General features: G+C 40.4%; 1 protein-coding gene across 1 annotated transcript in view; it reads left to right on the forward strand.

Annotated features, from left to right (window-relative positions):
* Positions 1–26,801, forward strand: part of MYO10 (myosin X) — a 280,901-nt gene that overhangs the window by 76,496 nt on the left and 177,604 nt on the right. Inside the window, exon 3 of the mRNA XM_073630851.1 lies at positions 21,600–21,787. Coding sequence (XP_073486952.1) covers positions 21,600–21,787 — 188 coding nt within the window. The remainder of the gene's footprint in view (positions 1–21,599; positions 21,788–26,801) is intronic.

Raw genomic sequence — 26,801 nt, forward strand, 5'->3', positions numbered from 1 at the left:
GATTTTAGACGACTAAAATGAGTTTTAGTTGACTAAAATATAATGGACATTTTAGTCAACTAAAACGTAGGACATTTTAGTCGACTAAATACGACTAAAACAATTGCAGGAGACTAAAATGGGACTAAAACTAAAATGCCATTTTAGTCCTAAGACTAAAACTAAATCAAAATTTGCTGCCAAAATTAACACTGAAGGTTACCCAACCAGGGCATCACCAACTGTTTTAACAAATTCATTAAAGTTACAACTTAAAATTATAGTAAAATTGCAGTGTACTGTGCAGGATCATCTTACTGCAAGATTTGAATTTCTCATCTTTCTTAGAATTGCTGAAAGGATTTTGACATAACCCTCGCCTATGCACAAGCTTCAGTTTTAGATGAACAAGGACCATCTCTGTGCAATACACACACAGATACAGCAAGGATGAAGCAAAGTTATAGCACATTTCAAACATAATATGTGTCTGTATGGCTCTCCCTCCTCCTATGCAGCTCACTGCAGGCAATTCACAAATTCAACCTGGGATCTCTTTCCGCATTAGAGATATAAAACTCCAATTAAAGTGATTGTAAACCCTCACCTTGTAAATCAATCTATTCAGTTTAAAATATATATGAAAGGCAAAGCATTTGTGTATAGATATAAAAAACATTATTAATGCCTATGTCGGAGCAAGTCTGGTCATTGGAGGAGAGCAGGCTGAGTTCTCAGGACAGCTGGAGAACCATGGTGTGTTCCCCTTCTTACTGTGGTCAGTTTTTTAATAGGAAAGCAGAGGGACTGGCAGGAACACCAGGGATTTCACATAAAGGAAGCAATACAAAGAGAACAGGACACTTTTTCATATAAATACATGGTACAACAGGCACATATCAGGGATATGAAATGTTTAGTTTACATATTCTTTAACCACTTCCCGCCCGGCCTATAGCAAATTGACGGAGGGGAAGTGGTTCAGTAATCCTGACTGGGCATCACATGACGTCCAGCAGGATAACATGCCGGCGCACAGTGCAATGATCGCGAGTGACACGCCGCATCTCCGATCGTGGTAAGAAGCCTCTGACAGAGGCTTCTTACCACGTGATCAGCTGTGACCAGGCACAGCTGATCATAGCGTGAACCAGGAAGTGCCGGTAAATGGCATTCCTCGGCTCACGCTGACAGGGAGAGACGATTGGTGTCTCTCCCTGTCAGAGGGGGGTCTGTGCTGATAATCAGCACATTGATTATGAGCACAGCCCCATCAGATGTGCCACCACAGCTGCCGAAAAGTGCCCATAAGCTGCCAGTCAGTGCCCCATAAAAAAAGATGACAGTCCCCATATCAGTGCCAATTAGTGCCCACCACAGTGCCAGTCAGTGGCCATCACAGTGCCAATTAGTGCCCAGCAGTAAAACCTGTCAGTACCTCATCATCAGTGCTGCCCATCAGTGCCACCTGTCAGTGCCACCTGCCAGTGCCAATCAGTACCATCTATCAGTGCCAATCAGTGCCGCCTGTCAGTGCCCATCACAGCCACCTGTCAGTGCCCATCACAGCCGCCAGTCAGTACCCATCACAGCCGCCTATTAGTGCCCATCACTGCCACCTATCAGTGCCCATCGGTGCTGCATATCAGTGCCGCCTATTGGTGCCCATCACTGCTGTATATCAGTGCCGCCTATCAGTGCCCATCAATTCTACATATCAGTGCCACCTTATCAGTTCCAACCCATCAGTGTGCCTAATCAGTGCCCGTCAGTGAAGGAGAAAACAACATTTTATAACCAAAACGAAGAAAAACTTTTTTTTTCAAAAATTTTGGTCTTTTTTAGTTTATTTAGCAAAAAATAAAGGTGGTCAAACACCACCAAAAGAATGCTCTATTTGTGGAAAAAAAATGATAAAAATTTTGTTTGGGTACAGTGTTGTATGACCGCGCAATTGTCATTCAAAGTACAACAGCGCTGAAAGCTGAAAATTGTCCTGGGCGGGAAGGGGCAAAAGTGCCTGGTATTGAAGTGGTTAAGATAGTACTATGCATATATAACATATATAATCGGCACTAGTGAATAGAAAATGTTGCATTGTAGAGATGCTGGAATTTTTGCAACTCCCCTACTTCTCAGACAGAAGCCGTGACCTACATGCCAAGAACTAATTATTCTTGTATTCTGGTTTGCTGGCGGGGGCTCATCTGCATATTACAAACTTAAGCATGTCTCAGCAGGTATAAAAAAAATGACAGCAATTACTGCACTATATTAGTACATTATTTTATTGAACTAACATTAAATAACTTCTGACAGGTATCACTATCTTTTTCACCTGAATAGCAACATTGTCCAACGTGTTTTTCTTTTACTCTAAAAATAGGTCTGCTTGAGTCACTGTGTCAAAGCAAGTTTTACCCACAGTAAGCTTGCTATTCCTGCTTAACCAGCAACAATTTTAATGATGTCCCAAGATTTCCTAAACCAAATAAACAAAAATTCTGGATCTAATTCAATTGCCTCAAGCACAAAGAGTGAATCTTAAGACAGCAGGAGCAACCTGTGGCCTTACTTGGTGAATAGACGGGTCAGAAGACCACTGCATAAACATTTCAAATGGCTTCCAGAAACCTAGTGTAACCCCAGCATGTGTAGCTTGATCTGCTCATCAAAGAGAAGAAAACTGTGTGAAGATTATCATGGAATGTGACAAAACTATAGCTCTAACATACTAAACAAGGCTCTACTTTTTATGGCCTTGTGTTACATAGTTAGAAAGTTAGTCACGTTGAAAAAAGACACAAGTCCATCTATTTCAACCAAAAACAAAAATACAATCCCATATACACAATCCTTCACCCACAGTTGATCCAAAGGAACGCAAAAACCCCAGCAAAGCATGATCCAATTTGCTACAGCAGGGGAAAAAATTCCTTCCTGATAACCCGAGAGGCAATCGTATTTTCCCACGATCAACTTTACCTATAAATGTTAGTACCGAGTTATATAATGTACAGGCCTTTTTTAAAGCAATCTACTGAGCTGGCCAGAACCACCTCTGGAGGGAGTCTATTCCTCATTTTCACAGCTCTTACTGTGAAGATTACTTTCCGTATTTGGCGATGATATCTTGTGTGTTTCAGATCACCATATTTAACATTTTCAACACTAGTAATTGTTAACTTGTCCAGGATTTCATTGTAAAAACGACTTTCGTCCTATATAAAACTATTCTCCTACTTTCAAAAGCGCCTCACTTTACATGCATGAAATCGGATGTGCACAATCTTATCTTCTTGCAGCTCTCCTGAATGTATCGTTGAGTCCCTGCAGCTTCCAACAGAGACTCTGTGACATTGCGGTGAAACTGGAAAGCTCTCATTTCAGCAAAGATGCTAAGAAAGAGATACACAATAGAGGCACATGATTCTTCTGAAAATCCAGCTGTTGATCTGCTGCTGCAACTAAGTAGCTGTGTGCATTGCTGAATGACCAAATGAAGTAATTTTTCTTAAACTTCTGTGCTTTTCAGGTTGAAGCTACAGGTTCTCTTAACTGACACCTTTTACAGCTGCACATATTCACCTCCCCTTCTTTCATCCACTGCTCCAATCTATGGGAAAGAGCAAATTGATATACACAGTACCTCTAGTATGAGGCGTATGTTACTCACTACCCTGACAATGTTGGTGCTTGGTAATTGGCTGTATGGGATGCAGCACTGTGACATAGAGACAGGGGTAGAGTTCTTAGCCCTGTGTAAGTCACAACTTGAAGCTTACACAGATCTTCCTCTCTTCACTCCGGGTGATTAAATAGAGGAGCATGGGAGCAAAAAGGAATGTAAGTATATGCACCTGGGGAGAGAGAGCATCAGTTAACTTGATGCAAAATACAAAGTTGCATATGTGAACTGTCTTATCTGCCAAAATGATTTGTAATTCTGTAAGGTGACTTTTTGATTTCTACATTTCTGCCAGACAGCACAGCCAGGAGGGTGACAATACTTCTGTGTAGTCAAAGAATACAGTAGAGTCACCTTCCTGCCTCAGCCTGCTGATTGAACATTGAAGGAGCAGCAAACAAGTAATAATATGTATTAAAGTGTCACTAAACACACAACATAAAAAAAAAACTATCAATAAATGGTATATTACACGTTTTTCATACTCAGTCACTATGAGATTTGTTTTCTGTATTCTGCAAAAAATCTGGTTGATCCTGCTGCTCTCTATCTCCACCTTCTGTTCATTTCTCCAATTCAGCTAGGGATTTTGCAGCTGTGGTGGCAAATCTACACATGCTCAGTTTTCAGTGAGTTTCTATGCTGAGCCTTTCCATCTGAGTAGCCCATGTGACTATAGAATCACACATGTGGGCATATACACAGTGGTAAATGAGAGTCCACTCCCTCCCTCCTCCTCCATGCCCACTAACCAGCTAAACACAATGGGGTGGAATATTACATGTAGATTATTGAAGGCTTCGTCTCCCTCTTATTTTAAGACACAGGCTGGAGGGGCGTGACAGGCTCTAACTGGCATAAATCTACCCACACCATGTTATTTCCACAAAATAATAAAAATTTGATTTCAAATATATATTTGTATGACAATTTAAAACAATTTATTGGTATTATTTATTTATTTGTACTCTGTATTCCAAATGCTGTTTTTTTTTTTTTTTTTGAGAGTGACCAGCAGCAGAGGACCAGAAGCTCCTCCTGCTTATGTTTTCCTGCAGACAGGCTAGGGAAGAGCTTGGTTATGTGACAGCCATATATCAATTAGGAAAAAGGGTTCTTTTTTTTCCCGTTAAAATAATTACATTGCCATCATCCACATACAGAAATAGAAGGCACACAGTGTGTGTTTAATATCACTTTACACACTCGGCTCTTTCCTCCTGTCTGCGTGTTCACTGTCAGCACATGTTCAGCCGGAGTCTGATGGTTTGCAGTGAGGTAGATTTAGATTTAGCTCCTTGCGCTACCCATATCTCTCCTAGACTTCTGTGCAACGTGTGATAGGAGGCTAATAACAAGGCAGATTTTACTTTTAATATTTGCATGTAGTTGTACTGTTATTCACCACAGCATTGAATTGAACTTTGTTTTTATAACTGTGAAGAGGTCAGATTTTTCAGTAGTAAGAATAGACCATACTAAGTGTATTTATAACCAAGACATTTGTTTTTGGCCTTTTTTTTTTGTTTTAAAGGGGTTGTAAAGGTAAAAGTTTTTTCACCTTAATACATTCTATGCATTAAGGTGAAAAACATCTGACAATACCGGCCCCCCCAGCCCCCACATTTTTATTACCTGACCCCTCGAAAGTCCCGTGCTCGCCCCCGACATCCTCTTCGCCACTCAGCCTGGCCGTTGATTGGTTACAATGGATGGATTGAAAGCAGTGTAGCCATTGGCCCGTGCTGCTGTCAGTCACATCCAATGACGCGGCGGGCCGGGGGCGGGGCCGAGTGATACAGTAAGCGGCTATGGCTGCCGGCTGTATCATGGGAGTGCGCCCGCAAGCACTCAACACCATGCGAGGGAGTCCTTGCAGGGGGGAGCTGAGACAGCCGCCGAGGGACCCCAGAAGACCAGGTTCGGGGCCACTCTGTGAAAAGTGGAGGTAAGTATAACATGTTTGTTATTTAAAAAAAAAAAAAAAAATTATCTTGAGTGATCCTTTAAATAGAGTAGGGAAGGGTTAGAAGCCCTGTCTTGTCAGTTTATATATTTCTTTCTGAGCACAATTGAGGGAATTCTCTTCTTCCTCTTCTACAGATATAACGGGAAGTTAGAGGAAGTCCTTCAAAGTGAGGAGAACAGCAACATTTTTTTCTTTCATTCTCCATGGCATTGCCCTGGCTTTATGGCAAAATTTCACTGGGAAAAATAAACTTGTACATCACTTTCTTTGTGCAGATAGGGTTTAAACTGATAGAATTAGCATGGTTGTAAATGAGACATTTTTTTTTTTCACATTTTTTATTTAAGAAAAGAAGGCAGCTTCCAAATAGACATACACCTACACAACAGGCAGTATACAAAGGATCTAATAACAGTAAATTACAAATACAACGGATTAGTGTCAAAAGAGTAAAAAAAGAGGACCAATGCTGACCATCAAAATGTTGAGGTCCTGACAGATATCAGCCATAATCTAAACCGGAACCGATAAAATAAATGAGACATTTTATGGTTTTCATACACAGGCTGTATCTTGTCTGCCTGACTCAGTCAAGATCAAAATAACGAGGAGCATGAATGAATCACTTGAGTTTCACTTGAAACTACAGAGACAAGCAAACTTCAGGAAAAGGTGTTTTGTTATTGGTGTTGTATATTTCCAAAATGTTTTTCCAGTAACATTCATTAACAACACCCTCTGTGCAGCAAAAGCAGGAAACTGTATCTCTGAGAAAACTGGTGGATGAAACTGACACCTAAGGCAAAACTTTAAGGCAATATTCACATCCTGCTTTTTGTATTTTCAGTGTGGATTTCAACAAAAAACCTTCCTTAGACTTGAATGAATGGTAATTCATTTAAAACACATGTAAAAGAAAGAAAAAAAGACCACGCTGCTACTGCAATGTCTGAAAATGCATGCACATTTGCCAACTATGCAGGGCCAATAAATCACCATAAGGTTTGCTCTTGTGGGAACATGCATTCTATGTTTTTGCTTGCCTGAACTTACAGGTATCTTCTGTAGAGAAGGAAGAGGACCAGAACTGAAGTCTGGCCACATGACTTTCAGTATACTGTACAATTGTAGCTGGGGTCCAGCTTGCCTTAAAGCGGAGTTCCACCCCCACCCCCCTCTCCAGCAAATAATTAAGTCAGCAACTACACATACTGTAGCTGCTGACTTTTAATATTAGGACACTTACCTGTCCAGGAATTCGGTGATGTTGGTCCCCCAGCCGATGTTTCCATTGGCTCTCGGGTGCTGCCACTGCCATTGCCTATAAGGTAAACCAGCAGTGAAGCCTTGTGGCTTCACAGCCCGTTCCCTACTGTGCATGCGCAAAGCGCGCTGCGCTCTCTGAATGGCCTGGTGGCAGGAGGAGGGGGGTTTTACGTCCGAGTGATTTCGCCGCTGCGAGATCTCTCGGAATTGGGAATGGATACTTGTCAAAAACAGGTACCCGCTCCCCCCGAAAGTTGCCAAATGTGGGGGGGGGGGGGGGGGGGGGGGAGCAGATGAGCTTTAATTTCCAAGCCATTGAAAAAGAGACCACTGGAGACAGGGTAATAAGTGTTAAAAATGTAGCTTGCAGGTGGATGTAGTTATCAGTGTCCTGTAATGAAGAAAGACGACCCCAGCAGGCTACCTGTAAGCTGGGTGACCTGTCCTCTTACCACAATCCTAAAGTTCTGTGTAAGGACTGCCTTACACAGGCACTGCTGATGTAGCAACACCAGTGATACTTTTTGTAAATGATCCCTGTGGGAGATAAAGGAAGCCTTTGTTTAGCCTTTCCCCACCTAGCCCCTCTGTGCTCCCCCTGCTCCAGGGAACACGAGAGTGTGTTGGTATGATTGATATGCCAGCATTAAAACTGCGTTGCCATCGTCTCTACTATTCCAGCGCTTACTGCTGCAAGGAAAGAGAGATGTGCTTCTTTGTTTCACATGCCAGCACTCTAACAGGCTCAGTAACACAATGCCATCTCTTCTGAACTAAGCAAAGGACACTTCCCCTCTCTCCTGGTACCGCCCACAGAACTACTTAATACACTCCCAAGAGGCGGTCCTACACACTGCTTGCATGCAGAGTAGTTGCCTGCCCCTGACTGATGCTAATTAGAGATCAAAAGTGGGCCCTGTGATGACATCACAGGTATTTCTTTCAGGTAAAACCCAACTGCATGAGCCAAGAAATGTCAATGTACCTTTACAACCCCTGGTTGGGTTTACCCTGGTTGTGTCTGTCAGCTCTGATCTTATGTCTGTGGATGTCCAAAGACTGGAGGGTAGTAATAGATACATGCTATGAGCTGGTAGCCAAGCACTGCAAAAAGAAGTTTAAAAAGTTTATTGTTTCTAGGTAACTCCTTCTCTAATACAAGACAGTTTATTGTTTACTAAAAAAAAAAAAATCAAGAGAGCAATAAAAAGAAAGTCATGAATGTAGTTTTAATTGAAAAAAAAGTCTCCTGCCCCAAAGAGAGCTACCCTATGGCAAGCTTGCTTATATTGTATATACAGCTGTATGAGAATGGGAACTAGATGGACATCGGGAGGTTGCATATACAGTATCATATTTTTTTTTACAAAATTATATTTCTTCAGGATAAAGGATGAGAACATTAAGATCATCTGTTCCACATCACATGCTGCCTTATGATCCCTGGTATGTTGTCCGCTCACGGATAAGTTCAGCATGGGACAGTTGTTTTTACACTGATTTATTTTTTTTATTTTTTTTTTTTGCACTACTGTTCTGGAAAAAGTCAACACAAACAATACCACAATGCAAGGAATGTAACCTTAGATGTGCAGTTTATAATTTAGAGAGAAAGTTGGATGAAACCCAGTGCAAATTAGTAAGAGGCAGGAAAAAAATGCTCATTACATTTACCACAGGCCTTCAAACTAACTTTTAAGAGCTAAAACAAGCGTATGGATTATCTTGTCTGTGTTTATGATGGATCAGCAGTTATAGTTTCTAAGTAATGTTCTCTCTATGGCCTGTTTCTTCTCAGTGACATATGTTTTCTTTGTGACTGAGTGCACAGCAGTGACTATATCCAGCTGTTCCAGCCTAGCTTTCTAGCCTGCGAGCTATACTTTAATTTATACTTGTCATTTTTGTAGATAAATGAGCATGGCACAGCTACAGTTTTTGTTGGCATCATATTAGGCTTTAATATTATAGTAGTATGTTGTTGCTGGGTAAATATCCTAATAGTAAGTAAACTAGAATGGATTTAAAATGTTCACTTAAAACAGAACTAAAGTCCCAATGCTTGCCTTTCTTTTCCTCCCTGGAACCGACATCTTTTACCTGTTTTTTTCCAGGTGCTTGGTTGGCATGGGGTGCCGTCACTCCTGCGCATGCAGTTTAGTAATACCGGCACACATGTGCTGTGCCTGAATTTAATCTGAGCTGTGCTTGCACGGCTCAGTGTACATTCCAAAGAAGACAGCGAGCAGTAGGGTAGGTTTATTTTATTGCAAAAGAGACACTGCAATAAACAGCCAGCCTGCTTGCAGTCTTTAAAATTGGCACTTTATTTCTGCTTTAAAGTGCCAAAATTGTTTTTCTTTTTCATTTTGGATAGAGTGGAGAGGAGTTAGGACACTTGACAGTTTTTTTTTATATCTGTGTCCTCCTTAGAGAGATTTACACTCTCTGTTTGTCCTGTTTACCATTATCACGAGATTTAAAGTGAAAGCAAATTCCAAGTGTTTAGTTGTCACCAGAAGAGGAATAGAAAGGAAATACTCCAGATCTTCCAATGGGAACACTAGTTTAGGTGACACTATGTTAAAGTGGTTGTAAACCAGTGAAGTGACTGGCCTCAGGTGACACACAGAGATTAAACAAATCCTCCTACATAAGTTGTACCTGCCTATCTACAGCCCTCTCTTCTCTACATCTGTTCAAAGTGCTGAATGATAAAGCTTGTCTGAGAGTTTAGAAAAAAGGGGACAGAGAGCTGAATTTACACTCTCCAGAGCTCTGAGAGCTGATTGGAGGGAAGGGACACACCCTTCACACAACACACAGGAACAGAACTGAGGCTTTCAATCAGCTAGAGCTCCCTCCCGTTACCATTTTTCTCTTGGTGTCAGGAAAACTTGTCAGAAGGGATTCATGCTGATAGCAGAGGAACAAAGCAGCAGACAAAAGTGACACTTGGTGCTTTTAATTAAGACAAGTACACGCTATAGAAATATATGCTTTGTTCATATTTCATGTCTGAGGTTTACAACCACTTTAAAGGGGACCTTCACCCTAAAAAAACAAATGATTTAAATCTGTCTCCAGTCTACTCCCTCACCCACAATTATATAACAATTTTAATTTTGATTTTTTGTGTGCTACAGAGCAGCACTTCATCCTTTCTTGCCTACATGAAAATTAGATTGTACTTAATTCCATGTGTGAGTGGATGTGCACATCTGCACATGTGTGGGTTTTTCCATGTGCATGCACGAATACACATAGTTATGGAGGTCCTGATTAGCTGCTTGCCTGCATATGCCCAGGGAAATTTGGCACATGTGCTGAAGGTCTCTGCCAGGTCCCAAAGGCTAGGAAGAGCCCTTTGGCACATCTGTGCATGTGCAAGACTTTCAAATATGTTGGCACTGGTGATGGAGGCAGGGCCAGCACTACGCAGCTGACGTTTCTCTTCAAGAGGGAATTTCCCTCACTTTTAAGACAACTTCCTGGTGTGGCTATGGGACAGGAAATCTCCCCAATTGGACACAGATGGTGAAAAAAACTGAAACGAGTTATAACCCTTCCCTACTCTATCCAAATGGTAAAAAAAAGTTTTGGCTTTAGTTCTACTCTGAATTTCCAATGCATCTAATTACACTCTAATGCTAAGAAAAATATTCACAGAAAACATCTAGTTTTAAATGTATTTTTTTGTGGTGTGAATTTTGAATGTGCCCGGAGCCAGTTCTGTATAGTCATCACTAGGGTTGCACCGATACCAAAACTAGTATCGGTATCGGTGCCGATACCAAGTATTTGCAAGAATACTTGTACTCCTGCAAATGCTCCTGATGTCCAATACCTGGGCAGTCACGGATGATCGGTGCGGCGGCAGGGGAAGTTATAATCACCGATCTCCCTGTGTGGCTTTCTATAAAGCAGCTGACAGCCGCTTCTCCTCTTCTCCCTTCCGTGGCTTTCAGCTGCTTTATTGAAAGCCACACAGGGAGATTGGTGCTTGTAACTGCCTCCACCGCTGCACCGATCATCCCTGAGTGTCCCCTGTATCCTTCTCTGGCTCCCCTCTGTGTCCTCCTCTGTGCTCCTCCATGGGCTCCTCCGGTCCCCCTCTGTCCTTCTCCAGCCCCCCTCTATGTGCTCCTCCGGTCACCCCCCCCCGTCCTCCTCCGGTCCCCCTCCTTGTGCTTCTCCGATCCCCCCTCTTCCTCCGCTCCCCCTATCCATGCGCATCTCCAGTCCCCCCGCTCCTTCTCCGCTCCCCCTCCGTGTTCTTCTCTGGTCCCCCGTCCTCCTCCGCCCCCCCTTCCCAGATCTTTCAGGATGGAGAGCGGAGGAAGGAGTCGGTAAATATGTAATTTACCGGCTCCTTCCTTTTCTGAATGGGCAGAGTCAGTGATCACTGACTGTCCATTCATAACTGAGCATTGTAAACCATGTTTATGATGCTTCAGTTTATAAATGGAGAGAGGAGTTGCTGTCTCCTGTCCATTCATCTTCAGTGCAGCTGAGGCTGCTGAGAAAGGGACTGGGAAATCTCTATCCTCAGTCCCTTTCCATGTCTCAAAAAGGGGTGATGTTATGGGTCTGTTTATATCTATATATATAAATTGTAAAAAATAATTAAAAAAAAAATTGTAAAAAATAAAATTGTAAAAAAAATGTAATAAAAATTACTGACAGTCCACGCTTCATCAGTGCCCATTAGTGCTGCATATTCGTGCCACTGTCACATGACATTTAAAAAAAGTATCGGTATCGGCAAGTACTTGAAAAAAAGTATCAGTACTTGTACTAGGTCTTAAAAAAGTGGTATCGCTGCAACCCTAGTCATCACCTATCTTTGCACCCAGTAGAACCCTATGAAAATGCATTTTAAGGGTAACAAAATCTATACAGGTGCACTACTATGTATTGCTTTGTAGAAAATGAAACAGTATATTAGGAGACAAGCTGCATCCTGTAATTTTAAACATATGTGACTCAACTATGTAGGAAATGCATAAAAATGCATGCAAATGTCTTGGCAGTATGCTTGTGTCTAAGAGCTTTTGCACGCTTTATAAAGATGTGTGAGTACAAAGCCTTTCAAATCCATGGTTTTTTACCAAAGATAGAACTGCGCGTATGAGAGTGATCTGAAGGGACATAATCTTGTTGTTCATAGCAGCTGGTAAACGTTTTCACTTTTCATTTTACGAACCTCTTTATTTATTTATTTTATATAGCACCTTCAATTTACGAAGCACTTTAACCACTTCAATACAGGGCATTTTCACCCTCTTCCTGCCCAGGCTAATTTTCAGCTTTCAGCGCTGTAACATTTTGAATAACAATTGCGTGGTCATACAAAACTGTACCCAGTTGAAATTTTTATCATTTTTCCCCCACAAATAGAGCTTTCTTTTGGTGGTATTTGATCACCTCTGCATTTTAAATTTTTTGCGCTACAAACAAAAAAGTGTCAAGTTTGAAAAAAACACATTTTTTTTTACTTTTTGCTATAATAAATATCCCAATTTAAAAAAAAAATCCTCAGTTTAGCCCGATATGTATTCTTTTACATATTTTTGGTAAAAAAAAAATCGCAATAAGCGTGTATTGATTGGTTTGCCCAAAAGTTATAGCGCCTACAAAATAGGGGATAGATTTATGGCCTTTTATTTTTAATTTTTTTTACTAGTAATGGCGGCGATCTGCGATTTTTATCATGACTGTGACATTGCGGCGGACATATCGGACACTTTTGACACTATTTTGGGACCATTTACATTTATACAGCGATCAGTGCTATAAATATGCACTGATTACTGTATAAATGTCACTGGCAGGTAAGGAGTTAACACTAGGGGATGATCAAGGGGTTAAATGTGTTACCTAGGGAGTGATTCTAACTGTGGGGGGATGGGACTGACTAGGGGAGGAGACCGATCAGTGTTCCTATATACTAGGGACACACAATCTGTCTCCTCTCCCCCATGTTCCTGCTCTGTCATGAGCGATCGCAAGTGTTCAGTGGACATTGAGGCCGCCGGGCACACGCATCGGCTCCTTGGTGACGCAGCAGGTATTGAAGTGGTTAAATTTATATTGTATATCCACATCAGTCCCTGCCCTCAAGGAGCTGCAATCTAAGGTCCCTAAAGCTGGGTAGAGTAGGCTGAAGGAAAAAAAAACAAGAGATTGCTGTAATAACAGAAGCGATGTTAGTACGGCCATATCCCCGCAGTGCTATTGTATTCTGACAGGGGGACTTTCACCCCCCCGCCCCCCCACCCCTGCTAGAACACAGCTAATCAGATGCTGTGGTTTTCCAGCATACCCGTTAAACAAAATCCAGTCTTACAGCTGTACTCACAGGCCACATGGGAGGTTGTTCTGCCTCCTTTACATGTTTACCCTACCTCCGACCCTGAGATGAAGTCTCCCTGGAGTGGTTATTCCTAGTGCATAGTCTAGATCTTATTTCGGACCTATAGCTATACCTTGTCATGTAAACAGCTTATCCTATATAGTTGGTCTCCAGGCTTGTCACACACTAATGTCTCCTGAAGGCATCCCTGACATATTGGTGAGATTTACATGGTCCTATCATCCTCAGAGCACACCCATCAGTGGCGACACCAATTCAAAGAAGGTCACTGCCAATGACAAAAGATTACCAATTATCCAAGAATAACTGTTAAAATATTTTGCTTTATACTGTATATTATTCTTCAAATTTCAAACAAAATAATAGATATGGGCCATTTATTATCAGTTAAGGCCTTTAAATGAAGCACAAATTAATTACCTGATTAGTTATAAATATATAATGCATCTTTATTAACCAAAGTTTCTCTTGTTTTTCCACTGTCACATCTACAGCATATAAACTTTCCTTTGTGCAGATCTCTTATGTTACATTCCCCAACCAGGTGGACAGTATACCGCCTTAACATAAAGGGCTACATTATAAACAGATACAGAGACAAGTTTCAAATGAAGTGGTACATTCTTTCACAGTGAAATGCATCTGTCTTGGTCAGACACAACAGTCTTGCCATACCACACATTGACAAATATTTTATAAAAATAAAAAAAAGTGTATAGTTTCTTACTCATTAAGGCTTTTCACCATATGTAGCTATAGCCATGTATTTTTTAAAGATTTTTTACTTTTATGTTTTGAAGTGTTGGCTATTTTAAATAAGTATGCTGCATTGATGATGGCTTATTTCAAAACCGAAGAAAGGCTGGCAAAATTGTAGAATCTTTACAGAAGGATTATTCAGTCTTGTACAATTTATATGTAGAGCTATAGCAGAAAATGAACTTTTCTTTTTTAAAGAACTGTATTAGAATGTAAAATTAATAAAGTGGATGTAAACCTGATTCATGAAATTTGAGCTGGGCACATATACCTGTAGTGTTTTCTTATCTCTCTTCACAGCACTATGTCCCGTAGCTGTCTCCCGCTCCGTTCTTCTGTTATCAGCATGATAATTCCTGACAAGTTCTCCAACACATGAGATAAAAGGGAGTTTTGTATTGGGGGGATGCTATAAATAGATTAGCACAGAGCTGAATGATTAAGCAAAGAGATCTGAAAGTCTCTCCCTATGAGGTGAGGGGGTGTGTGCCAATCAGCTGTCTTGGCTGTATGCCCAGGCTTCACTGCAGTGCTAACCAGGAAGAGAAAATCTCCTAACACGATGTGCACTTTCTAAAGAATATATAAAGCTGAAGACAGCAAATATACATGTAAAACTTATGTAGGGATATTTGTTTCATCCCTGTGTATCATCTGAGCCTGTTCACTTCACTGAGTATTTGTGAGGGTTTACATCCACTTTAATGTTCAAAAACAGGTCTCATTCAGAAGGGTAACAGTACATGTAAAGTAAACCTGTATCCAAACAATGTACTCTAAAGCAGTGTTTCTCCACCTTTTTTCAGTCAAGGCACACTTTAAAATTCAGCCCAACCTTGAGGCACTCCATTTTGAAAATGTAAAAAAGTTAACTAATAGTTTTACCTAATGCAGCAACATCCACACATGTAGAACACCCAACATCAGCAACCCCATGATCCATGCACGTTTCCCGCACCGCATTCAGATTGAACCGCCCTTGTGATCTGCAGTGAGTGTCAGTGCAACCTTAACAACACCCCAAACGCAGGTCACAAACACACTGCATGTGCCCGCATCGGATCACATGGTACAAAAGTACCATGCAATCTGATTGCAGTATGGTTCCAAAATTGGTGAATGCATGACTTTGGTGTGATGCAGTGTGATTTTAGCCCATTCAAAATGACACATGGGTCAATTGAACAGGAATGGCTTGGTTCCTGTAGGATTCACATGAGGTTCATAGTGTGAATCAAGGCTTTTTCTTCCAAAGCACACTGGTACTGACTAGTATCCCAATGTTTCTCTTCTTCCTCAGTTTCTCTCCCTCACTCAGCTAATGTGACCCCAGTGCTGATGGGGCAGGTGAGGGGCAAACAAGGATGCTGTGCAGGCTCCTGATGTCCTCCCTATTAACCGATGTCAGTGGTTGATGGGATGCTGGCAACTAGAAGGTTGAAATGGTGCACAATGAAAATCTGTGGCTTTGTGTAACTAAAAGGCAAGCTTGATCCACTAACTCGCTTGTATACAGTTTTTGGCAATTTTTAGGTGTTTCGCCAGGGCACCCTGGTTAAAAAGGCTGCTCTAAAGCATTTACAGTATCTCGCGAAAGTGAGTACACCCCTCACATGTTTGTAAATATTTTATTATATCTTTTCATGTGACAACATTGAAGAAATGACACTTTGCTGCAATGTAAAGTAGTGAGTATACAGCTTGTATAACAGTGTAAATTTGCTGTCCCCTCAAAATAACTCAACACACAGCCATTGTCTAAACCGCTGGCAACAAAAGTGAGTCCACCCCTAGATGAAAATGTCCAAATTGGGCCCAATTAGCCATTTTCCCTCCCTGGTGTCATGTGACTCATTAGTGTTACAGGGTTTCCGGTGTGAATGGGGAGCAGGTGTGTTCAATTTTGTGTTATCGCTCTCACTCTCTCATACTGGTCACTGGAAGTTCAACATGGCACCTCATGGCAAAGAACTCTGAGGATCTGAAAAAAAGAATTGTTGCGCTACATAAAGATGGCCTAGGCTATAAGAATATTACCAAGACCGTGAAACTGAGCTGCATCATGGTTTCCAAGACCATACAGCGGTTTAACAGGACAGGTTCCACTCAGAACAGGCCTCGCCACGGTCAACCAAAGAAGCTGAGTGCACGTGCTCAGCGTCATGTACTGTGACATACTGAAGCAGAGTATGATCCCCCCCCTTCGGAGACTGGGCCACAGGGCAGTATTTCAACATGATAACAACCTCAAACACACCTCCAAGATGACCACTGCCTTGCTAAAGAAGCTGAGGGTAACGATGATGGACTGGCCAAGCATGTCTCCAGACCTAAACCCTATTGAGCATCTGTGGGGCATCCTCAAACGGAAGGTGGAGGAGCGCAAGGTCTCTAACATCCACCAGCTCTGTGATGTCATCATGGAGGAGTGGAAGAGGACTCCAGTGGCAACCTGTGAAGCTCTGGTGAACTCCATGCCCACGAGGGTTAAGGCAGTGCTGGAAAATAATGGTGGCCACACAAATTATTGATACTTTGGGCCCAATTTGGATATTTTCACTTAGGGGTGTACCCACTTTTGTTGCCAGCGGTTTAGACATTAATGGCTGTGTGTTGAGTTATTTTGAGAGGACAGCAAATTTACACTGTTATACATGCTGTACACTCACTACTTTACATTGTAGCAAAGTGCCATTTCTTCAGTGTTGTCACATGAAAAGATATAATAAAATATTTACAAAAATACAAGCCCTCATTCACCTCTGTCATTAAAGGGAATGTGGAGAAATGTGTTTTTAGAATTAACAGCAGAGGCACAGAAATCTTATTTTTATTCTTATTAATTTCTGTTGCACCAGAATCTTGGCTGCCTGCCAGCCCTGTAATGGAAACTCGCTAAAGCCCAAATTCAGAGTCTTTGTCGTGCTCTTTGGGGATCTTTGGGAATTAATTAGTTCACATTATAAGCAGCAAAGAAGGTCAGGGATAGTTTGCTGTACATCCCTTTTATTGCTTTTTACAAATATGTAATTTAAAGTCCATCTTCCGAGCACAGATACAATGTAAACAAACAACTCAGTCTCTACCCAGATGCAAACAAACTTTTCTTTTCACTGCTACTACATACCTAGAGCCTGTCAATGCTTATAATGTCAAGGATTCTGGTAGCTTTTGATAAGTCACATATATGAAGGTCCAATAATAGAGAATAATAACCGTCTGTGGAGAATAAAATGGATAGTTATTATTTTCTGTGGCAGTTTGGTGTATGCATGCCTGGTGACAAAGCTGCAGGAACATTGGGGGAGATTTATTAAAACTGGAAAGTGCAAAATCTGGTGCAGCTGTGCATGGTAGCCAATCAGCTTCTAATTTCAGCTTATTCAATTAAAGTGTTACTAAACCCACAACAGTAAAATCATTCTGTATATGCAGTAAAGCATGCTTGCTATGCTCACTGTGGAACCTAAGGGGTTAATCATTTGCATTGTGTAAAAAGGCTGTTTGATCCTGTCTTCTCTGATCCTCCCCTTTGCGCACTTTCTCCAAAACATGTCCGGATAAGACAGTTACTAGAGTCAGGCTGTACATGCTCAGTTTGGTATGTATTGCTAGAGAGTTTTTTTTTCTTGGAAGAGTGCATGTGATCAGCACTGTTCAGACAGAGGGTCAGGGGACTTGCAGCCTCATAGGACAATCAGGGGAGAATGAAAACTCATCCAACAAGCTTTCACCAGACACTGATAGAATTCACAAGACTGCTATATACTGCTGACGAGAAAAGGTATTTAGCAGTATAAGTTTACTAAAATTATTGCATTTCCATGTTCTGTGTACTGTGGGAGACCAGATATAGTGAATGGTGAGCCCTGGGTTTAGTAACACATTAGGCTTTGATAATAAAACCTCGAAGCTAATTGGTTTCTATGCACACCTGCACAAGATTTTGCACTCTCCAGTTTTAGTAAATCCCTCCCACTGTGTACTGGACAAGTTAATGTTAGGACAATTAAGACTTTTTTGCTGTTACTTTTTCATTGGTCAGGAGAATCTGACCATCCCTATTTCCAATGTTACCATGATTATACTGTGTCCTTCTTGTAGTAACATGAAGCTGAGGGCAAAATAGTTCTTCAGTAGAGGATAGATGTAACAGAGTTAAGAACCAGCATAATCTAAGGGCCGGTTCACACCAGAACGGGATACAGGAAAGGTGCGTTATGTGTACGATTCCGCATCAAATTTCAAAACTCACTGCCTTTGCATTCAGATGCGGGTGCCAATACATTATTAATGGCACCCTAAACGTAAATCGCCAATGCAACAGGCATACCAATTAGCTTACCTGTAATCTGGGGAATAGAACTGTAAAATGCAGATAGTTAGCCTTGGAGATCACAAAGAAATTCTACTTGATGTATACTATGTGGACATTTACACTTTAAATTTATAGGGATTGAATAGTATTTACAGGAACAAGTACTTACCTGTATGAATACGTTACACATTGAATCATGAACAAGCTACAAAAGTGTTAAATGCTCTACTGTAAAAGAAAATGACATTTTAGCATGTGTAGACTGCCATTTATAGAGTTTGATGGCTGTACCACAAAGATGAAGTGAAATATAGTTAAGCAAAGTGGTAGAACATCCATTTTTGAAATCTGATACTGCGGAAAATTCTGTGTGTGGCTTTACTGGACAGAAACCATTTCAAAAATAGAATGACATATTTGTTGTTCTCCAGCTCTGACATCAAAGAAAGTAATGGCTAACAACCAGATGAGTGAAATATGAGAAAAACAAGCAGAAAGGGAATCAGTCTGTCCCTAACAGAAATTAAGAAAATACAAAAAAAGTAGCATTTTTTTTATCATTCCTCACTTTACCATATTTTTCCAGAGTACTTATGTAGATCTGTCATCCTGTCAAAAGCTAAATCTAGCCCTGTCCTATGGTCAGGAAATGCAGATGATATGATCTGGGAATGTAAATGCTGCTGGAAAAATGGTTGAGTTTTCAGCCTTAGTAAACCACAACTTTTCTCTGGGAAAACTATAAACAGGATTAGAAAAAAAATTGGCAAATGGGAGTTTTTTTCTCTGGTACAGTGATATGTGTGCTTTACAAAATATAAATATACAAGACACAATGCAGAAAACAATGAAGGCCTAATTAATTATTTTTTTTATACAATTGGAAATATTAGCGGGATACATTTGACATTTTTTTGTGAAAGTCACATGCCATACCAAGGCATCTCTATAACACGTGGTCTTACCCTAGTCAATGGAAGCAGCAACAAAGGGACATACATACAGTATAGCTCTAACTATATGTGGAAATATTTAAACTGAGAACAAGCTTCCCCGGAGTTTTCCCAAAAGGTACAGTGGCTCTTGAGAAATCCAGACTCATACAGGGAATCTAAGGATATCCTGTGTGTTTCCTAAACACTGCTAAAAAAGAACAAGGGAGCTTCCTTATCAAATTATAACTGGCAAAGAGTCATGCACATGAGTGCAAAGTTTAAGTTGCATACATTTGCACATATAAAGGGAGACCACATGCCTTGCTTATATGTATAATTTTTTTTTAGGTCCCCTTTGCATGCTGGCAGGGTTTATTTTTTTTTTACAAGTTTTGTATTGTGTATTTGTATAATGGTGTGTCCTTACTGTAATTTGTAGTTTAAATTAGTACATATTACATGGTTTTGGTGTGCTACCACTATTGACTAATGAAAAATCTTTAGTTTCATTATTTCACATTTCCTTAAATTTGCAGAACTCTAAAAGCAAACAAATCATTCTGTAAAAGGTCGCTCTGATTCTAAACAGAGAATAGACCCCTGGAACAGTCCTGATTGTGAAATAACAACAGGCGTTTAACAAAAAAAAAAAATCCAACCAGGGACACAGACCATGGCTGTGTTTACCCTAAATAAATGAGGGTCGTCGGTTTGAATACCAAACATGGCACTACCTGCCTGGAGTTTGTATGTTCTCTTTGTGCATGCATAGGTTTCAGGTGGGTACTCCAGTTTCCCCCCCACGATCCAGAGATATTAGGTTAATTGGCTCCTGTCTAAATTGACCCTAGTATGTGTATGCATGAATGTGGGTTGGTGAGCTTAGATTGTAAGCTCCTTGAGGGCAGGAAATAAATAGTGATAGGTGGCGCTAGATGTATATTATATAACCAATTGTGTTAAAGTGCCAGTGATAACATAAAAGGGATATACCAAATAAGACCACATATAACAGATACATGGAAGTGCAAAATGCTGAACACAAAAATTAAACAATAATAGTTCAAATGTCCTTTGGACAATCCATATAGTCTTCAGTGAAATATCTTCAATAAACCAATATCATAAAAAAAGTTCCTCCACCACTTGGCAATGTACTCAAACCACACACCCAATGTGCTCAAATGGGATGTCCTACTCGTCAGAAATCCATGACCTCTTTATTTAAAAAGAAGGTCAAATGATGCTTAATTGAAAAATCTTGCTTGGATATTCTTAGGGATAAATCAGGAGACTTGTATATTTACATCCTCCTCTCCACCATGGTTTCCCATTGTAAATAAAAGAAAAATATTAAAATTGCCTGCGTACATGTAAAGGTGCCTTGTCACAGCACTCAGGATAGCTCGCGTGTAGTGCTGAAAGGAGCCGCACACCGCCCAGCTCGCGCTCAGAGATCGCCGTGCGTTCTACTGCCATTTGGAGACAAACCGGAAGCCAGGACCCGGAAGTGATGTGACCAGAAAGCGCCTCTATGTACATTTCGTTTTACAACGTCATCAGGAAGCATTCTGGTCACTAGGTAGAAGACACTAAATACCATAGAAGTGGAATGTGATTGGTAGGTAGGTTTGTTAATCCCCACCTAACTCATTCCCTCCCATTCAAATATCCCCCGTTGAGAGGTGTACCATAAATAATGTCATTCAATACCATTGATAAAATATATAACCCACAATCCATAGTAAATATCTGAAATAGAAGGACCTAAGCAAAATAATATAATGAAGTCATTAATCTAGATAAAAATAGAAAAACAAATTCCATGGTATTTAGTGTCTTCTGCTTAGTGACCGGAACGCTTCCTGATGACATTGTAAAACGAAATGTACTTCGAGGCGCTTTCCGGTCACGTCACTTCCAGGTTATTTAGTATATCCTTTTAATGTTATCATTGGCACTTTAACACAGTTGGTTATTTATACTACATATAGCGCCCCCTATCACTATTTCTTTCCAGTTCAGTAGATTATCTACACTTTTTGGGGAGCAGCTATTTAGTTTTATTTTAACACTAGTTTTTGGCACAAGGTTTTTTTGTTTTCAAGTCCTTCAGGGCAGGGACCTAATGAGAATGTACAATATAGATGTAAAGCACTGTGTAAATTGTCGGTGCTATATAAATACCTCTCATAATAATAAATATCCCTTCCCATCCTTTCCAGTAATCATCCTTCTCTATCTTAATTTATCTTTTTATGTTTATGGCTGAAGTTCTTTAAATAGTTTTCCTATCTTTTGTTTTTCAGACATATATTGGCTCTATATTGACTTCTGTGAACCCTTACAAATTGATTCCTGGTTTATATGACCAAAACACATCAGAGTTGTATAGCAGACATCACATGGGAGAAATACCACCTCACATCTTTGCTGTGGCCAATGAGTGTTACCGTTGCTTATGGAAAAGACATGACAACCAATGTGTTCTCATAAGGTAAGATCCATTGATGCAATAATTAGTTTTATTAATAATAGTGGTAGTTGTAGTAGTAGCAGTAGTATCAGCAGCAGTATTAAAAGTAGCAGTAGTAGTATATATCTGATTAGTATGATTAATATGTAATAAATTAAAGAGGAACTTGTATTGCGTAAAGTGGAGAATGGATTAAAACCTCTGTTAGGTTTTATTTTTGTCTGCTATCTACAACTTGTCCTTATTATATTAAAGTGACATTAAACTTTTATTTTTTTATTATAACAATAAGCATGTTATAACTAACGGCTCTGTGCAGTAGTTTTGCACACAGCAGCCCCGATCCTTCTCTCCTGGGGTCCCCCACTGGCGCTCCTGGCTCCTCCTCTTCAGTGAGTGCCCCCATAGCAAGCTGCTTGCTATGGGGGCACTCATGCGTGCTTGCCCCCGAGCCACCCTGTCTGCGTCTATTGACACAGAGTGGCGGCTCGGCCCAGCCCCTGCTCCTTCATCACAGCATTTGATTGACAGCAGCAGGAGCCAGGGGCTCCCACTGCTATCAATCTGCCAAGTAAGGAGGGAGAGAGCGGCTGCTCTCAAGCACATCGCTGGATTGGGTACGTATAAAGGTGGGTGAGGGAACTGGGGGGATCCTGCAGTACAGAAGGTTTTTTACCGTAGCGTCCCTGGCGTTATGATTATGTCTGTTTTTTTTGAATCTCAAAGCAGTACATTGTTTTGCATAGAAATTTGGCGTTCTATATTGTAAGCCTGTAATACTTAGTAATAACACACTTCAATCTGTCCAAACAAGAGTCTAGTAGACATCCCGGGTATGATAAAGTTTGAAACACGAAATCATAAATTATAATATAATAAATAACTATAAATAATTATTAAAAATAATAATATAATAATAATAAAATTAATTTCCCCACGAATCACTATCGCTCAGTGTTCTAATTTACTATCGCTGTTTTCTAGCTGGTCTAAAACCACTTTTGACGTAAAGAGACACTTTTTGGTTGCCATGGACAATCTCAAGTTTCCAAGCAGAAAGAACAGTATATATAATATAAAAGTATAAGTAAAAAGTGTAGCGCTGGTAGTGAATGAATATTCTGAAGATAATCAGAATAAGATTCTGTGTACAAATAGTGCCGTAACCTCCCTGACGGTTTTCCCGAGTGTGGCTCAGGGTTAAATTTCAGCACCATTAGCGGTAACCCCGAGCCACACTCGGGATCACATCGTAGAATCCAGGCAAAAGTTACTTACCTTGTCCCCAGGATCCTGCGATGTCCCCTGCTGTGTCTGCGGGCTCCATCCTCTGCCCGAAGCCTCTCTGTGCCAGGCTCCGTTCCCTGCGAGCGTTGCGACGCACGGGGGCGGAGCCTGGCGGCAAATTAAAAAGTAAGTAAAAATCATAACACATACAGTACTGTAATCTTACAGATTACAGTACTGTATGAAATTATTTCACATCCCTTTTGTCCCCAGTGCTTTGTCCAGTGCCCTGCATGCAGTTTTATATTATATATATTGTTCTTTCTGCCTGGAAACTTGAGATTGTCCATAGCAACCAAAAAGTGTCCCTTTATGTCAAAAGTGGCTTTAGACCAGCTAGAAAACAGCGATAGTAAATTAAAACACTTGCAGAATTGAGCGATAGTGAATCGTGGGGAAATATATTTTATTATTATTATATTATTATTTTTTTTAATTATTTATATTTATTTTTTATATTATAATTTATGTTTTTGTGTTTCAAACTTCATCATACCCGGGATATCTACTGGACTCTTGGTGGACAGATATAAGTGTGTTATTGTTAAGAATTACAGACCTACAATATAAAACTCCAAATTTCCATGCAAAATAATGGTACCGCTTTGAGCACCTAAAATCCGAAATAATCATACCGCCAGGGAGGTTAAACCCTAATGTAACACTCAAAATCTAAAAATAAATCAAACAATATATATAGTGAAACATATATCAAGTTGCAATGATGCGACTGTGTCTAAATGTAGAGTTGCACTTTTCACTTTAATAAATATGATATAAAAGATATAAAAAGTGAAATACCAGTGTTCCAACGTGTGATGTGCATAAATGGGTATTTAATAATACCTGTGAAAAAATGCAACAAAAAGTCGCAGAGAGTCTCAATCATCCAATTGGATGTTCAAAACACGTAACATATGTACTAAATCCGCATAATACATCAGTGTGAGCCCTTACTGGTAAAATAACAAAAAGTGTGTGAACAGTGGTGAAGCACACTGAAAATAAAGAGAAATTAAAAATGTGTGAAATTATTTAAATGGAATATGAAAAGGGAGTTATACATCTGCTCACTGTGTGATAAAAATCCTACAGGTCACTAAATGACAAACATAGGGACATAAATAAATAAATAACACTATGAACAATGGGTGCCCCGTAATTCAAAACGATGGCTATCCAAAAACATGAATGAATTGTATCATGCAGACATGATGTTTATCATCTAAAGTCCATATACTGTATAAAGAAAAAGTTCATGTAGATGTATATATTATAATATTAATATCCCGAATCTCTGTATGCTTCTCAAAATGCTCTAGAATAGAGCTGACATTCTGGTTAGTGCCTTCATATTGATAGCATCAAAAGATGGAAGAAGTTGAGGTACTCTTTCCAGCAGTGGTGGACTCACACACCATGAGCGGTGAGTCAAACGAGCTTATACCGCCAAGTGGTGGGTGTAGGCCTGGTCCAAATCAATGGAATATTCCAGCTGGAAAGGAGGCTTGGAACTCTACTCACCAAAGAAAATAAGCTGAGGCTACGCCCAGCTGTCTTGTTAGCCGTCCCTCTCAGAGATGTAGAGAGCTTTTAATCAACATCCACAGTCCTCTCAGTAAATGGCAGCTCCCAAAATATAAAAGAAAAAGGAGAGCCTCCACATGGTGTAAATCAAACAAACGGATAAAGGGTTTATTCAAAAGAATGTATCTTCCAACATACGATAAAAACAATAGTAGCAATAAAAATTTGGTTCAATTGAACAAATAAAAAGCGCAGTAAAAAAGTGGCTGGACTAGCAAATAGACCCTACACATTTCGTCCTCATAGACTTCTGCTGGGATATGTGCCAACCTGCCAACGCTGCGCTTATATATAGAAAATATGATTTAAAAAAAATCAAACACCTGATCGGACTGTATACAGCCTGACTTCCGGGTTCATCGGCATGCATGCCAATTGTCAATCATGTGACGCGATGCTGAGCCAATGAGATGCAACCCATTTGGACCAGAAGCCAAGCCTCCATCTCGTTATCCAATCAACAACTCTCGGTTGACAAACACACCTTCTGCTTAACAGCAAATGGGACGCGAGTGGCGATCACATAATCCCCATGTCACCAACGTTGCATTGTAACCCAGTGCGTGCCTCGGGAGTAGGTATCACAGGAAAGCGGAAGCCGGAACTAGATCATGATGGGATTGAAACGCATATGTGCTTCAAAGTGCTTAAGGGGAAGTGAAACGAACGTGTATTATGTGTGGCAATAATAATGGGATACATAACTAATTAGTATTTTAACAAAAATAAGCAGTAATGTGATAATTTGGATTTCTGCACGTCAGAACGCACAAAACAGAAATAAAACACATGAATATGAATAATAAGTCAAAAAATAAAATATGTGAAATAGCATATGAAACAAAACAATACACCGGAGGGAACCTAAAAAGGTATCATCAAATATTACCCCCAATTAACAGCATCTATTGTGTCTGAAAGATGTATCTATCAAATATCATTAACAACAGCCCAATCAAGGGACCGTGTGCCTGAAAAATTAGATATGAGATATAGTGAGAGAAAGGAAGCAAGAATTCAAAAAAGCAAAAAGGAGAAGAAAAATTGGAATATGAAATAGTTTCAAATGTCATATAAACTTCCTAAAATATTTAAATAAATGCTACAGTGTGGAATACAATTCCATAGGGTAAGAAGCACAAAGCTTGATGTTAGGTCAAGACTGATTAATAAATGCATTGATGTCCCAATCAATATTAAGTCCATGAGGTGTATAACATTTGAATTGGTGTATCCAAAAAGTATAGATACACCTCTAATGTTGGACTCACCTCTCCAATGGGGCACAAATTTATCTATAATTTGAAACCTAGTCCCCATTGGATTTTGATTGTGACAAAGCAGATAGGGTTTAGGGACTCTGTGGTTCGTGCGTCCTTTCTTGATAGCTGTAATGTGTTTGTTATATAAAAGTGCATGTAGTGCACTGGACAAAGCACTAGGGACAAAAGGGAGGTGAAATGATTTGATACAGTAATGTAATCTGTAAGATTACAGTGTATTGAATGTGTTATGTTTTTTTGTACTTTTTGAATTTGCCTCCGGACTCTGCCCCATGCGTCACGACGCTCGCAGGGAACGGTTCCTGGAACATAGAGCATCGGGCAGATGATCTGCCGGGGGGACAGCCCAGGATCCTGGTAACAAGGTAAGTACGCTGTACCAGGATTCTGCAAAGCAATTCCGAGTGTGGCTCGGGGTTACCACTAATGGTACTGAAATTTAACCCCGAGCCACAGTCGGGAATACCGCCAGGAGGGTTAATGCATAGAATGCATTAAGGTAAAAAAAATTAATCTTAAAGCGGTGTTCCGCCCAAAAAGAAAAAAAAAATTATTAAAAGCCAGCAGCTACACATACTGCAGCTGCTGGCTTTTAACAATAGGACACTTACCTGTCCTGGAGTCCCGCAATGTCGGCACCGCAGCTGATGTTTCCATCAGCTGTCGGGTGCTGCCGCCGCGATTGCGGGTAAGGGAACCCGGCAGTGTAGCCTTACGGCTTGACGCCGGGAACCCTACTGCGCATGCGCGAGGCTCTGCTCCTCTCTCCTACTGGCCCGGCGACAGGGAGAGGAGGAGGGAGCCTTTAATCTCCCTGGTGGTATGATTATTTTGGATTTTAGGTGCTGAAAGCGGTACCATTATTTTTGCATGGAAAT

The sequence above is a fragment of the Aquarana catesbeiana genome, linkage group LG05, assembly GCF_042186555.1.
Source record: "Aquarana catesbeiana isolate 2022-GZ linkage group LG05, ASM4218655v1, whole genome shotgun sequence".
Taxonomy (NCBI): Eukaryota; Metazoa; Chordata; class Amphibia; order Anura; family Ranidae; genus Aquarana; species Aquarana catesbeiana.